This window comes from Mesoplodon densirostris, chromosome 4 (genome assembly GCF_025265405.1).
Source record: "Mesoplodon densirostris isolate mMesDen1 chromosome 4, mMesDen1 primary haplotype, whole genome shotgun sequence".
NCBI classification, from domain to species: domain Eukaryota; kingdom Metazoa; phylum Chordata; class Mammalia; order Artiodactyla; family Ziphiidae; genus Mesoplodon; species Mesoplodon densirostris.
The window spans coordinates 135664365-135680101 of NC_082664.1; the positions used below are offsets into that span (position 1 = coordinate 135664365).

At 47.1% G+C, this 15737-nt stretch overlaps 1 protein-coding gene across 1 annotated transcript in view; it reads right to left on the minus strand.

Moving 5' to 3' along the window:
• CGNL1 (cingulin like 1) overlaps positions 1–15737 on the minus strand; it is a 164579-nt gene that overhangs the window by 9090 nt on the left and 139752 nt on the right. The window contains exons 11-14 of the mRNA XM_060095287.1: positions 14002–14154; positions 12960–13130; positions 9071–9232; positions 6256–6345 (exon numbers count right to left, since the gene is read on the minus strand). Of these exons, the coding sequence (XP_059951270.1) occupies positions 6256–6345; positions 9071–9232; positions 12960–13130; positions 14002–14154 (576 nt within the window). The remainder of the gene's footprint in view (positions 1–6255; positions 6346–9070; positions 9233–12959; positions 13131–14001; positions 14155–15737) is intronic.

Genomic DNA, 15737 nt, shown 5'->3' on the forward strand with positions numbered 1-15737 from the left:
TGGTCTCCTTAGGGCATCCTTGTACGCAGCAGGGAAAACATGCCAGCCGTGCACAGGCCAGCAAGCAGAGCACATAAAACTCCTCCCTTGGCTCCACGCCCCCGCCTGGCCCCGGGCCCTCGAAAATCACATGCTGCAAAGAGGGCCCTGGACAATTCCTCTAACTGCTCTAGGAGCACCAGGTCCACAGGTAATGAATGCAGCCTCACAGCCCCACTCCAAGCACGGCTGTGAATCAGCCAACACCCCTACAGAGGTCGTCAGCAGGGCTGGGCCACGGGACCACGATGTGCCTCCTGGGGGAAACTGTTCTGTTCACGCCTGCTGGGCAGAGGCCAGGACCTCACTGAGGACACGGCTAAACTTTCACCGCGACGGGAAGCAATTACACAGACAGGGAGCAATGGCCCAGCTTCTCTTCCTGGCTCTGCATCCACCTGCATGTGACCTTGGTCGCCTTACCTCTGGCATGTGGACTCCTCATTTCTAAACAAGGAAGCTGAACAAGGCGGCCTGTAGGCCTTTGGAGCTGGCCTACAATGCAGTGAAAGCACATTCGGTGCCTCCCGCCCGCCGTGTGGCGCTGTGCGGCCCTCCTTCTAAGGCCCCTGTCTCCATCTTTCAGCTACAGTAGCCATTCCATGTCTCCAGACCTTTAGGGGCGTCCCCAGAAAAGACCCACTCGGTCAGGGTGAGAGCAAGTGTGTTTGTGAACACATATGTTTGAGTGCTGGGGGTGGGGTGGTCTTGGAATGATGGGGTGGGCCCATGCATTCGTTCAGACTGTATTATCACAGCCCTAGGCTGGACATCGTGGCAGTACCTGACCTCATTATAGGCTCGTGGGGGACAAATGAACAAGCCCTGTCCCTGTGGTCAGTGTTACTGCAATGGGGAAGGGCAGCATGCTGGCACGGGGTGCACGGCAGTGGTCACAGCCCAGACTGGGAGAGTCAAGGAAATTCTCCAGAGCAAGAGACGCTGAGCTGAGATCTGAGAGCTGAGTGGGGGGTCAGAGTCAGGCAGGGTGGGGACGGGGCAGGAAAAGAAGTGCAGCTCTCCTAGCCAGGGACCGCTAATGAGAAAAGGCAGGAGTTAAGAAAGAGGAAGGGGGCTTCCCTGGCGGCACAGTGGTTGAGAGTCTGCCTGCCGATGCAGGGGACACGGGTTCGTGCTCCCGTCCGGGAAGATCCCACATGCTGTGGAGCGGCTGGGCCCGTGAGCCATGGCCGCTGAGCCTGCGTATCCGGAGCCTGTGCTCCACAACGGGAGAGGCCACAGCAGTGAGAGGCCCACGTACCGCAAAGAGGAAGGGAACGCTGGAAGAATCGAGAGCACTGAGGTGGACACGCGGGGAGGCAAGGGGACTGATTAAGAGCTCAAGTGGCGAGGCAGACAGGAAGCAGTCACACAGGGCCCGTTATAATACTGTGACGACAGCGAACATGTGCATTGCACTTAACAAAGGAAGCCTGGAGCATTTTTATAGCATTATCTCATTTCATCCTCACCACCACCTGATGAGGTGGGTACTATTAACATCCCTAGGTACCCCTAGAGTCCAGGGGAGTTTGCAGATACAGGTGTGGAGACTGGGTGATGCCAGCTGAAGCCACAGGACAAATGAGCTCACCAAGGAGAAGTGCATGAAGAATGAGGAGAACCGTGCCCTGGGAAGGCCACCTTGCTCCACTTCGTTAGGGGAGGTATGGAGAAAACCAGGACACTGACCTGCTGCAAAGGCCCAGAAGGGTGAGGACAGAGGAAGATGCATCTAGGTTGGCCAGGAAGATGGCTCTGGGAGGCTCAGCATAGACGGGAGAGACAGGGAAGCCCCTCTTCTCTAGAACTGCAGCGTGACACATGACAGCTCTGAGCCGAGGGCTGAGGGGAGCTCACGTAAGGGGTTTGCAAGACAGATGCCCACAGCTGTTAGCAGACCAAGGGGGAGAATCACCGAGGAGGAAACAGTTACAGGTGATGGACTGCAGCGGGACGGGAGTGTGACAGGAGACTGTCCAGGGAGGGAGGGAGGGAGGGATGCAGGCCCACGCTGCAGGCAGCACGGGAGTGGGAGAGAGCCCAGGAGAGGGACAGTAAGCCAGGGCTCGGGGCCCAGAAGGCAGCAGGAAGGGAAAGAGAAGAAGGGAAGGGAGGTGATTTCCCCAAAAGTTAAGGGATAAGGAAGACCTGGAGGCTTGTCGACAGAGAGGAAGAGAGAAAGAGAGAAGTTTAGTTGCTGGGGTGGGGGGGGGGTGGTGAGGCCAAAATCCACCAGAAGGCAATGAAAGGCCATGGGGGCAGAGGCCAGGGGCTCGTGGCAGCTGTACAGCAACTGCGTGAGGAGGCAGGCAGTGACTTCCACAGCTGTGCTCCAGGCCTGAGGAAGGAGGAGGGAAACAGAAAGAACCAAGAGCCCCTGGTGACAGGTGCAGAGTGACTACGAGTGTCCACGTCTGAGCCTCTTTAATCCTCCCAGGTCCCTCAGTGAAGGGCAAAACCTAGAAGTAGGAGGAGTTCTGGGGGGTCTTCGGAGCCTAAAAGGAAGAAGCACCTCCAGTGGCATGAGGCAGAGAAGCGCTGGGGAGGGATTTAAAGATTGCCAAGGGGTCCAGGGCGCTGGGCCCAGGCTGGGGTTCAGGACAAACTTAAAGAAGTGGCCATCGACCAAGGTCTTGCTCCCTCAGGGCTACTGACTGGAAATTCTGGATCCTGCCAGGAAATGAGCCCCGCAGTACAGAGGGGCACTCAGGAAACAGCATCCAGGAGGTCTCTGCAGGTTCAAGACCTCCCAGGAGCGCCCCAGGCAAATGTGAGTCTCCAAAGGAAAAACAAAGCAAAACAGTAATTATTTATACCCTACCACATCCCCTCAAAAGATGGCTATTAAAAGGGAAGTGTAAAATAAATCAGAGTGAAGAACAGGAAGGAACAAATGTGAGACCATAAAACTTAACAGTTATTGTCACCGGACAGTCAATTTTCCTTCAATCTTTTGGCAAACATGATAGGCTTCCTTCAGTTCTTCAAAAAGGAGAGCCAGACCCTGAATTCTAAAATAAATACACCAGCTGTACACCTGAAACTAACACAAAATTGTTAATCAACTATACTCCAATATAAAATAAAAACTTAAAAAATAAATTAAGTGTGAAATAAACAAATTAAAAAAAAAAAACCATGTGGAGCCATACACAAGGAATACCACGTGGTGCTATGGACAATACCCCCAAGGATGGGCTTCACCAAAACCCACAAGTGTTTCAGTCGACTCCCTCAATACTGTGATCCCCAGGAATGGCCCCATGACTTGTGAATATTCCAAATAAGACTCTTCTCACCCTGAGCCCACACTGGGAACAAAAAAAAAAAAAGAGAGAGAGAGAGAGAGAGAGAGAGAGAAATGGCCTCTGGCTTAGCCAGCTTCCTCCTTTGGACCAGGGAAGTAAATCTGAGGCTGAGAAAACATTTCTTTATGTAAGCTTAGCGCTTTACGTTACTGTTTACCCTTCATCTATATTAAGTAGACCAAACAAAAACCTTCCAGGCGAATTAAAAACAGAAGGGGAGCTGAAGGCAACAGTTATCACAGCTGGATTGAAAGAATGCTAAACCCTGAGCACGTTGATTGGAAATAACAGTATCAGATTCCAGTGGGTTTATGTCAGAGGCACCCGTGACCTGAGCCAGCTCTCAGGATTAGAAGCAGCTGCCTTCTGGGTTAATGAAAAGCCAGAGATGTTTATGATCACTAATAATAATATTTAACCCCATCACCTGTGTTTACCATTGGGCTGTAAAGGGGTTGGTGAGCACACACTCTTGGCTAGTACTAAAAATGATACTCAGTCATAAGAAAGGAAAATTATTATTAACCAACTGTACACATTGGGTTTTTGAGTAGTCTTTACAATAGGAGGCAGTTCTGAGACCAGGATCATTTTAATTAAAGAAGAAAAAAAAAAAGAAAGAAAGGAATCCCATTCTGATCTTTCACGTGCTGACTGCAAAGCAGCCTTATTTCCCAGGCTCATATTCTGGTGGTTGCATCCCCCTGGTGCAGACTGAGGAGCAGGTGTGAGCCAGCCACTCGGGGGCAGTTCCTGAAAATGACTACAGAAGCCTCCAACTTTATCCACTGGGATTTACCCTGCAGTTGCCAAGGCAACAGGGCAGCTCTCCTCTTGCCTGCTGGCTGCCTGGGTTGAACAAATGGTCTTTCCACTGGGCTGGGTTATCCTGGCCTCCGTGGCCAAGAGAACACCTCTCCATCTCGGCCCAGATCTACTGTTAACTGTAGGCACTCAGCCACCAGCAGTCACACGGCAGTGCCCAAGGAGCTAGAACATCAGCCTGTGGGACACATTTAGAACACCAAGCTGGGCCATCTGAATCCTGGACTCAGGAGGAGGGTCAGGAGAGGATCAGGTGGAAATAAACCCTCACTCATATTAAGAGACACTGTGGCATTATTTTTAAACTTGGGCACAGAGACCCAAACATTTGGGGTGTTTTTACCACCCTCACTGTCCGATGCTGGGATGATAGGAACAGGTGGGAGGTGGTGGGCTTTTGCTCCACGCTTCTTTCAAGCCTCGAGACCCTAAGCAGCTACTTAGCCTCGTGAGCCCTGAAAACAACAAAAGAAAGCATGCAAGGCACGGGCACAGCACCCAGCACCTGGAGAACCCTCAGTAAGGACGGCAAATATCGTAAAGGGAAACATGGTTTTAGAGGAAGGAGAGGAAAAAGGATTTCTCTGGATTTAAACAGACCAAAAGCCAGTAAAGCACCCACTATTTTAGTCAAGTTTCCTTCACTTTAAGAATATCCTGGGGGGTGCGATGAATTGGGAGACTGGGATTGACATATACACACTACTATGTATAAAATAGATAACTAATGAGAACCTACTGTACAGCACAGGGAACTCTACTCAGGGCTCTGTGGTGACCTAAATGGGAAGGAAATCCAAGAAAGAGGGGATATATGTATACATATAGCTGGTTCACTTTGCTGTACAGCAGAAACTAACACAACACCGTAAAGCAACTCTTCTCCAATAAAAATTAATTAAAAAAAAAAGAAAGAATATCCTGAGCTTGTATCTAAAAGGAAGGCCTTAGAAGGGCTGGGAACTTACAAAGAATGTTGCCAGCATTTACTGAGCATCAGATGTTAAGCACGAGAAAGTGGAAACAAACACATGAAAAGGATAGAATGTTTGATCTCACAACCGCCTCTCCTGTTCTCTGTCCCTGGAAACAGCCCAGCTGAGGCTTCATTCAGGCCCCCTTTCTCCTGCCCTTACTCCCATCCCCTTCGAGAACACTGTGTATGCTTCACTGTTCTGCTCAACGACCTTCCAGGGCTCCCCATTGCCTTCAGAGTACAGTCTTTTCAAAATCCCTCAACCTGCCTCTCCTGTTATTCCCTCACTGAAACCAGAAACCTAACCAAGCACAGCTCCAGAAAATGCTAAATAGACCCTACTTCCCAATCCTTGTTCACACCCTCCACCATATCTAGGATTCCTTTCCCATTCCTTACTTTGTCTAAATCTTACCCTTTCTGCAAAGCCAGCTCCGGGCCAGCCTTTCCCTAAGAACTCCCACTGTCACCCTCACTATCATGGTCTTTCCCTCCTTAGCTGCCTGACCCTTTCACTTGGCAATTTAGTACCCACTGCTTTTTCTTTTTTTTGCGGTACGCGGGCCTCTCACTGCTGTGGCCTCTCCCATTGCGGAGCACAGGCTCCGGATGCGCAGGCTCAGCGGCCACGGCTCACAGGGCCAGCCGCTCCGCCCCATGTGGGATCTTCCCAGACCGGGGCACGAACCCGTGTCCCCTGCATTGGCAGGCGGACTCTCAACCACTGCGCCACCAGGGAAGCCCTGCTGGCAAAGTTCTTAAAGGAGAAGAATGCATATCATTTACTTCCCGTGGCACTAATACAGTGGTAGCTACCAAATTTCATGATTGCTTGTTAAACTAATGATTCTTAGAGCCTCAGCTCTAAAAGCACTTTGCCTATTGTGACTAATACATTGTTATACATAACCACTCTGGAAACTTCCACTCTGTATGCTCCATGTTATATATTACACCTCCCTCTTAGTGACTGACCCCACCTTCCATCCTTTCCATCAGCCAGGGACTTTCTCTCCCTCCTCCAGCTGAATCCTCAGGTTTAACCTCTCACATTTCCTTTTTCATGCAGGATGATCCACTCACCACTCAACTACAGAACAGTACCTGTTCCCTGCCCCGAGTGATCCTCTCAGACAGCGAATCCGAGTTGTTTCTTTCTTCTTCCAGCTCCATCTCCAGTTGAGACACCTTGTCCTAAGAAAGAAGTCACAAACACAGCCTATTTAACTTGCACTGACCAAGGACTGCCCTGCGAAAGGACAACCCCAAGGGCAAATCAGAGCTGAACACCATGAATTAGAGCCTGGAGGAAAGATGTGTCTTTTTCTCATACTGTCCAAAGTACATCTTTTTAAAACTGTGTTTTATTGCTTTCATAATGTAAAATATAATTGTGCATCTAGAAAGTACATAAAAGGAGAAAAAAATATTACCCCAAACCCTAACAAGCACTGAGGATATTTTAGCATGTTTCCTTCAAGCCTTTTCTTTTTCCTTATGAATCAGTAATTTTACAAATATCTACCTAAGCTTAACAGGTATCTGTTAAAAAACAATGTGGAAACCAAGATATTGTCCAAGGCACACTCCCCTAAATACTCTAAACTCAGGACAATGTTCTTCCTCTCTCCTGCTCAGGGTTTCCAAGACCCTCAGGAATGGAGTCTAGAACAGCCTTTTGCATCTGACTTTTTCTTCTAGGGAACCTCATATACTTAGCACCATGCACTCCCAAATCCCCATCAGAGTAACATGAAGGCAGTGCCAGCCTATTCTGCTAAACCGAATATTCACAGAAGAATAGGAATTTCTATCTTCCTTAGCCTTCCCAATTTAACATCACTGAGTGTCAAGAGAAAAGTACTTCAAAGTAGCTTTGTGTACCAAAAAAAAAAAGAGGCTTTGAACACAAACCACCCCACCTAGAACTGGGGGCTTGCGGGGTTTGTACATGTGTTTCTCCTGCCACCGGCCAACGTGTCACGTCTGGATTAAGTCAGAGCCACGAGCCAGACACACAAAAAGCAAGCAGCATTACGAGTTTCTGTGTGAGCCTGCAGCATCTGTACATAAATATTGTCTCTGCAATTGTCAAAGTTGGCTGACAAGCCTCCGTATGCACCAAAAATAAAACAGAACTCATGAATGACTAAATGTCTGTGAATGCCTTCCCTGTTGTGAGCGAAATCTACAGAGAACCCAGAAAGCTCTCTCTCCCAGGAGTCCAAAGTCCCAAAGACCAACTCAGAACAGCTGGATCCTGCACCAAACTTCCTTATTTGTTCGGTGGTTCCTGACCCCTCCAAGGCCAGTGTCACTCAGAATCACCAAAGATCCACAAGTACCACATTTACATAGGACAGTCACCTGAGTTTCTGAGTTTACAGACAATCGCCTTTATTGAGAGAGCTCTTGAGTCTGAGAATTCATCTCTTAAGTGCTAGTAAAGGAACAAGTAAGATATTAGTCCCAGCAAGACAGTCTTGCCAGCCACCTCTTAGGGAGGAAGCACCCTTGGGTGTGCCTCACAGGGGTGGGGTCTTGAGAGCTGTTCATTTCATAATTAATGGAGAAATAGGTCAAATATTGCACAGGGGCAAATGAAGCTTAGCTATGCCATGGCTTCTACACCTTGAGTTAGTAAAAGGAAATGTTCTTTTTAGTCAGAATATTCTAGAAGGAGATGACCTGGCAACCCAATGTTTGCCTAAAAGCACCTCTTCGCAGGGCTCTCTTCTTGCCTATAATCTGTACTGTACAGAACCCAGCAGGAGACTTCAGGGGGTCAGGCCAAGGGTCATCACGCCAAAGGTTCTCACGTCACTGCCTGACGAGGTTTTAGCTTGTGTTTAACCAGATTGTTTGGGTCCTAGAATAATCACTTCCTAGTTACCTGGGTTGACCTTAGCTTGCCTTAAAATGACCTCCCCTAATGAGATTAGAACCAGGACATCAGCAAAATACACAGCAATCTTGACGGGGAGGGGCACAACACCCTAACCAGGTAATTCTAAGCCTCTAAAAGGGCCCATCTAATAAAATCTTTAATGGTTGAAACATCACTCCCTGGATATAAACTGCTACTAAGTCCCCTGGAGGTTTTAAACGTTATTTCTATTGACTTGTGAAGTTGAATCAGGAATTCCACTGATTTTAAATTCCAGCTCTCTCTCCCTGGCCTTGAGCACTGTCTGATTTTTATCAAAACCTTGACAATGTTAACTTCTCCCATAGGTCTGGACTGATGTTAAGGTTCTTCCTGTCATTCTTGATAGGCTGTTCATATTTGGCTTCTATTACTTGATTCACATTTTTCTAACGTGTTGTATTTTCATCTTGTGAACAGCTCACCCCAGCTGGTGACTCCACTGAGAACTTTCTGATAGACTGTCTTGGACTATGTATACATGGTGTGTCCAAAAGTGACCCGAGCCGGTTTACTGCCAGCTTTGGCATAGCTGGATCATCTGTGAGGGAAAACGGGCCAGAATCAGGCAACAAAAGCGGAGCATGTGGTGCAAGAAATGAGTGCTTGGTGTCCCTAGGAGTTGGATGGTTTGGATGCAAGGCTTCTCTAGATTCACAGCAGTCTTGTCTCCTTAGTAGTTGGAAACACCACCCAAAGCAACAAGCAGATAAAGAACTATCTATGTCCCCTTATGCAAAATCACCTGACTTCCTTTGGACTCTTGTTTTGCTTCCTCTTCAAGACAATGACGACACTACACTAAATTATTTCCCTCATTCCTTCCAGCTCTGATGTCTTATGAGTCTACAAACTACTAGCTTCTTCCTCAAATCAAGAAATGACTTTACTGTCTTGCTGTTCAAGAGAAAAAAAGCCAAAGACTTCCCAAAGGCTGAGGCGTGCACGGAAAGTCTGCTTCCCTCGAGTCCCACACCAGCGCCGCCCACAAACCTCCAACTGCTTGATGAGTCGGCTTCGGTCATCCTTGAGGTGACTCTTGGCTTCCAGCTCGTACTCCAGGTCCTTGAGCGTCTGCTCCAGAAGCTGCCTTTTCGTGAGCGCTTCCTCCTGAGCTCTCTGGTAGTCCCGTAACTCTTCCTCCAACAGACGTGTCTGGAATGAGGAGGGGCTGGGGTGCTTATCTGGGCACGTCAGGAGCACAGAGATCTCGTCAATGTGCAGGCTGACCCCGAAGAGGACTGGGCAGTCCCCACACTCCACTGGGGTTCAGAAGCCCGTGAGCAACTGCCACCTTCTTCTGGGCCTCAGTTTCCTCTTCTGTAAAAAGAAGCCGCTTTTCCAGCTACAGAGAGCAACCCATTGGGTTATAAATTCAATTCAGTAGATATTGGCCAGCGTTAAATATAACAGAAAAAAGTATCAGAGTAGTACAAGCAAATATTGTTTTGTGAAACTTTTCTACTAGATATTCATATACTTGTATGGATGCATGTATTACTGGGTTACGAGGCAAGATGCCTTTCTTACTGTAGGTCATGGCCGAAGATACCCGAAAGCCCTTGAACTAAGTAAGCGCCTCCCAGAGTGTAATCTATCACCCACACGTATCAGGCTCCTCTCAACAGAGGTTTAAAGCTGGGGGAAAATAAAAGCTAAAATCATGACCCCAAAGCAACCTGCAGGCACAAAATCTATTAATATAAACATGTAAATTAAGTGAAAACCACTACTCTCTAGAAGAATGTTATCAGTTGTCATAATTTACAGTGTTTTGTTCCTCCACAAGGTGGCACTGAACTAATAGCTTTGAAGAAAGTGCAACCGACAGCTTGATTCGCAAGGGGTTGTCTGTGTTTTCCGCTCCTCTGGAATCTCCCCAAGGGAACTAGGCAACTCAGCAAACAGAAGGTACTCCTTAAACATCTCTGTGGACTGATCGGGTGAAGCCTGAGGCTGTCTGTTTTGTTCTCAACTTCCTTCCCCCCTGGAGGTGGTATAGGGTAGCAGGTGAAAGTACAGTCATAGGAATTGAATACATCAAGGGTTAATTTCCTTCAGGGAGTATATGATAGCAAGTGGCAAACTTCATTAAAGAGTACCAGACTTTGCGGGTGATCTTCATGGAAAAGTTGGGAAAGTCTCAAAGATACTCTTTTTGGGGACCCAACAGGTTAGGCTACTTTAGGAAGCCCAGAGGGAAGACTAGGAACTGTGTTTCTCTCCTGGAGGCTGATAGGAACACCTGAAATTTCTAGGAAAACAGCAGTCTTAAAGAAGACATCTCCAGATAAAGACCCTAGTCTGGTTTCGGTGGTGACTGAGTGAAAGCACAAAGTGAAAATCATCCCATGGAAAAAGGATGACGAGACATTCTTTGGATACAGAGGTACTCCAGAGCATGAAAAAAAATCTCTCCAAAAAAAAAAAAGTCTTTAAAAAAAATTCTCTGTTTTCCTGATTTGCAATATTGGGATAAATATAAAACCTACCTTAAAAAGCTGTCGTGAGACTCAAATGAGATAATACCCCCAAAAGAACATGGGTTTTAGAGTCAGAAAGACTGACAGGTAATGGTACAGCTCACCCTTCCTTCCCCAATGCCCAGCACATTCCTACCTTCCGATGCCCATCTAGCAAGGGCTCTACATACCAAGAGTATTCAATAATGATATGCACAAGAGAATAGTACAGTGTCTGGAATCATGAGTAAGTAAATAACTTCTGAACCTACTAGTGCTACCTTTAAGTAGTTGAAGCTGCTCTTTGCTAAGTGGGATTTAGAAAATAAACTGAACAGTGAACTCTAAGTCTTAATTCTCTAACGATGACCTTCATCAGAACTTTTCTAGCTCTATGCCAAAGTCAAAAGAGGTAAAATGCCTATTTCTTTCAAAGCAAAGGAGGCAGTACTACAGCACTTAGGGTGGATGGACCCTTGCAGCTTTTTTATTTACTGAGAGCTTTAACTCAGCTCAACCAAAATGTGGTGGAGGGTGGTGAACAGAGTTGAGCTTGAGTTTCTCAAGGATCCCAAGTGACCTTGGCGTATTAATTCATTTTTGTTTTAAACGACTCCATGACTTCACCATCCTGACTTAGGGTGGTGTCTGACTGCAGTTTCCTTCTAGACTGATGAGGTGTCTGTTTCTGCCATGCACATGGAAATAGTGTCTCACAGGGCTAGACCACTGAGAAAATCTAGGAAGTGCCGTCTCTGTTTTCATCATAAGGAATCCTTTTTGGAATTACTGCCATTTTACAAACAACACTGGTCTCTATCTGGCCTTAACTAATCTCTCTGGATCTGTTTCCTTATCTAACTAGAGGGTTGCTAAGGTTCCTTCCTACCCGAAGATTCTAGCAGAGTAATAATTATACAAAAACCAAGGGAAAGGGGCCTCCCTGGTGGCGCAAGTGGTTAAGAGTCCGCCTGCCGATGCAGGGGATACGGGTTCGTGCCCCGGTCTGGGAGGATCCCATATGCCGCGGAGCGGCTGGGCCCGTGAGCCATGGCCGCTGGGCCTGCGCATCCGGAGCCTGTGCTCCGCAACGGGAGAGGCCACAACAGTGAGAGGCCCACATACCGCAAAAAAAAAGAAAAAAAAAAAAAAAAAAACCAAGGGAAAGCACTTTACAGGGGTCACCATGACACTGATTTTCTGAAATCAAAACAGCATACCAGGTGTTTGTTTGCATTCTGGCAAATATCAGAATCCTCCCACCCAATTGCTGTAGAAATGATTCTTCTTCAGTGCCAGAGAACTATGCTGTCGATATGCTAATTTCACTTCTTTCTAGGGGTCCTGTATCCTAAGACCCTAAACCAGAGGGGATCTGTTACCAGGGTCCTTTCAGAAGTATTCTAGAGGCCTGTAAAAAATATCCATTGTTCTTTCACACAGTTTCAGCGCTGACTCATGGGCGACCTTCCTTTGATCATCAAAGATAATAAGAGTTTGTTTTTTAAAGAAAAATTTGTTTTCCTGTGGAATCTTAGTGCTCTTGGCACTGCTTATGAAAAAAAAAAGCAAGCTTTAGAATTTAAAAAAAACAGAAAACTAATATCAGTGTCCAGGATATATAGACCCTCTGCCATATAGTCTCACATGTTACCTCATTTAATTATTAAATCATTATTATTTTGTATACTTTTAAAGAGGGAGAAACAGATGCTCAGAAAATTGGGGTAACTTGCTCAAGGTCATCCAGCTGGCAAGAGCCAGAGCAGAAATCAGCTTACACTGTACTTGCGTTTTAGAGCCTTCAGCTTTCCATTAAAATAATCCAAAACATTCCCTTGGTTATACACAGTTCTTCAGAAGTCCAGACTGAAGGAAGCTAACATTTGGGTTACTTTGCTCTATTATTCTTAACTATAAAGCCAAGAATATGTTTTAATAATTTCAGTACTCATAAATTCCTGAAGATTTCTGTTTGTCTCCATTAGTGTTGTTCTGAAACTCTTACCCACCACTCCCACAGCAATGCAAGTCTATATATATAATTTTAAACGAATGGCAAAAAAAAAATTAGTTATTATAATCCCTGTTCTAAGATTAAATTAAAACAATGATACATATAAATCATTTAGACATAGCTGGGCACACTACTGGTGCTCCACCAATGGCAGCTAAGCTTTTTACGCAGATCTTGGATTAATCACGGAAATGGTCAAACTAAAGCTGTGTCCATTTAACCTCAGAGGCCCTGGGTCCTCTGTGTCTTAGAATGCCATCTGCCCCAAAGTAACCATCCTGAGAATCAAGCACAAACGCTGTCTTAAGAATCTACCCCAAGCCTCTCCTAGAAGAGTTTCAGAGCAGTCCTGAAGGATATTCTGAACACGGGTAAACCAGGAACTGCTCTGGCCAGGCATTACCTCATCCTGCATTTTCATGGCAGTCAGACGGGACTTCTCTGCCTCTAGAGTTTTCTCCTTCAACTGCCTTTGCATTTCTGCAAGTTCCCTGCGATTCTTCTCCTTGTATTCATCCAGCTGGTTCTGGAGCTCCAGCGTTGATGTGCGGGACACCTCAACAATGTCAGCCATCTGGAAGAAGTGACACGGTTGAGAGCCCACCCTGTGATGCTCCATCTGGGGCCGGGGAGCTAGGTTTGCGTCCCAGCTCAACACGTCTCGTCTGCTTTCTTCCGTAGCGCCCCACCCCAAAGACTGCAAAGCACCTGGTCGTGATCTGCCCAGGATTAGTCTCCTCTAACTTGGAAGTAGCACGGAGGTGTGAACAAGCACATCCTCTGGAGCTAGATCCATGGTCCTGGGTCACATCCTTGCTCCGCCACTTACCAGCTACATGGCTGGGGCATTACCTACTCTCTCTGGGCCTCTGCAGTGTACTCGTTAAAAATACTGAAACCATAATCTTTACCTTGCAGGGCTGTTGTCAAGATTAAAACAATACATAGAGACGGAATTCTAGTTAGATACAAAACAGCCGGTAAATGACTGGCACACAGTAGTTGTCAAAAAAAAATGCAGATACTCAGGGTGGCTCCATCAGCTCTGTGCCTTTTCCCTTCTGGGTGTTTTAGGGCAGCGGAGCAGCAACTACTGGGCTTTAAAACTGCCTTTCATACTCCTGCACAAGAAGGAGAGGTACAAGTGCACAGATTACGCACGAAGACAGAGGTTCTGATTCAGGTAACATCTGTGAAGTCTGCACTGACATGCCAGGCTTCTTCGGGCAGCTGTTGAGAGGAGCTGGGCCCAGGATCCAGAGGGCATTTTCTAAACCAGTTCCCCTGTGACTGGGATTATCAACAAGTCCGCAGAGCTGCTTCCCGGGAGCTGCAAATCCCTGACACATGTGTGCCGAGACACACTGCAGGTCTCCTCAGCTCTATGAGGCCCTTACGGGGGGCTGGGTGCCACGCCCTCTCCCTCCTCCTCTCCCTCCCCTCACCTCCTTCTGCAGTTTCTCGATGGTCTTGTCAAGGTGCCATCGCTCGTTCTCCATCTCACTCTTCAGTCTCCTTAACTGCTCCTTCTGCTGGGTCTCATCTTTTAGCTTCTCAGACAACTGCCTCTGCTCCTGGGTGGCCTGACTCAGATTTCTCTGCAGATGGCAGGGAAAGGACAGTGCTATCACCTGCCTACCAGGTCAGCCACAGAAACAGGTGGCAGGGGGAGTTTCACAGCCACACCACAAAGCAATCAGACCTGCTACGTCAGTGATAAGGAAAAGGATCTAAATAAAGCCATCACAGAGACACAAGGACATTGTCAGCTCTGCAATCCAGGGACCAAGACGCAAAGTGGATTTGACCAAAGACATACGCAGGAAGGAAGGGTGGACGAAGGAGGCATTACAGAAGGTACAGAAAACGGCCAAGGCTGCTGCAGGTGGTGATGCAGGACAGTGTCCAAAAACCTGACAGAACTCATGCTTGAAAGCTGAGGTAAAGTTATACATTAGACAAACTTAAACCCAGGTGGCAATTGACATCCTGTGATAGATAGCATGGCACCTAATGTTCGAGCATTTTCTCTGCTATGCAGATGATTCTCACAATTAAAAGAGCTAAAAATGAATCTATAAGAAAAAAGAACATTATCCCATGGGCCAAGAGTCCACTTGGGTAGGGGGAGTTATAATCAACAGAATCCATGGGTTGGGCTCACTCACACATAGAAGGAAAGGAATGTGGCAATCCACAAGCTGATGAACCTGATGGACAGAAGGTATTAAATGGAAGAAACACGAGTCAGGAAAAGTACAAACGAGTGGTTATTTAGTGAATCAGCACCAAATACTAGTACTTCTTATAAAATGTACCATCTTGGGTGCAATGTTTCCCCTGGGTTCCTCTGAGGCTCTCATCTCACATTATACAGACTGATGTCCTTTACGTAAAAATCATGCAACTCTAAAAAGAAAAAAAAAGAAAATCCTAACATATCTTAGGAAGATGATAGTGGCTTCTTTAAACGGCTGAGTGTTAAGGCCTTTGGCATGAGGCTATCACGAAGGGGCACAGCTCAGAATGGGGGAGCATGACCCAAACAGGAGCTAGATCATAAGAAAAATGTTACCAGGCTCTGAGGGCTGAATGTGGGTTAGTACAAGTACTGCTGAGGACCTACTCAGTCTTGTGTCCCTGCAGAGGCTGTATGAGGACAATGGTTATATTTGTACAGTGCTTAACAGTTTACAAGCTGCTGTCACGTGCAGTAACTCAGGCGTTGTGAAACCACTCACAAAGCACTTCAGGCACTCCTGGTTTGCAAAGCTTTGGAACAGCTCTGCTGGCCAGCCACATGGCCTGGGGCCAAAAAGCCACCTGTGGAGGGCTGCGCTCAAAGAAACAGCCAGCACAGCCGGGCTGCTGAAGTTGATTGCTGCAGGGAACCAATGTCAACAAAAGCAGTTGGGGAAAGAGGGTGGTAAAAGAAAGGTAATCGGGAGTTCAGTGGGGGGCAATTAGCAGGAGTGAGTCTCACCGTGGTCCAGCTGGACACACACCAGAGGGAGGGTCAACCCCCGGGACTTGTGTCTGTGGTTGATTTAGTGGTGTTGGGGGCAAAAAGCAGCACACAGGGTAAGGTAAGCAAGGTATGGTTGGTTCCTTCATGTGGGAGAAAACTCTCAGGAACATGTATCTCAAAATGTCAATTCTTGAACAAAAACAAATACAGAAG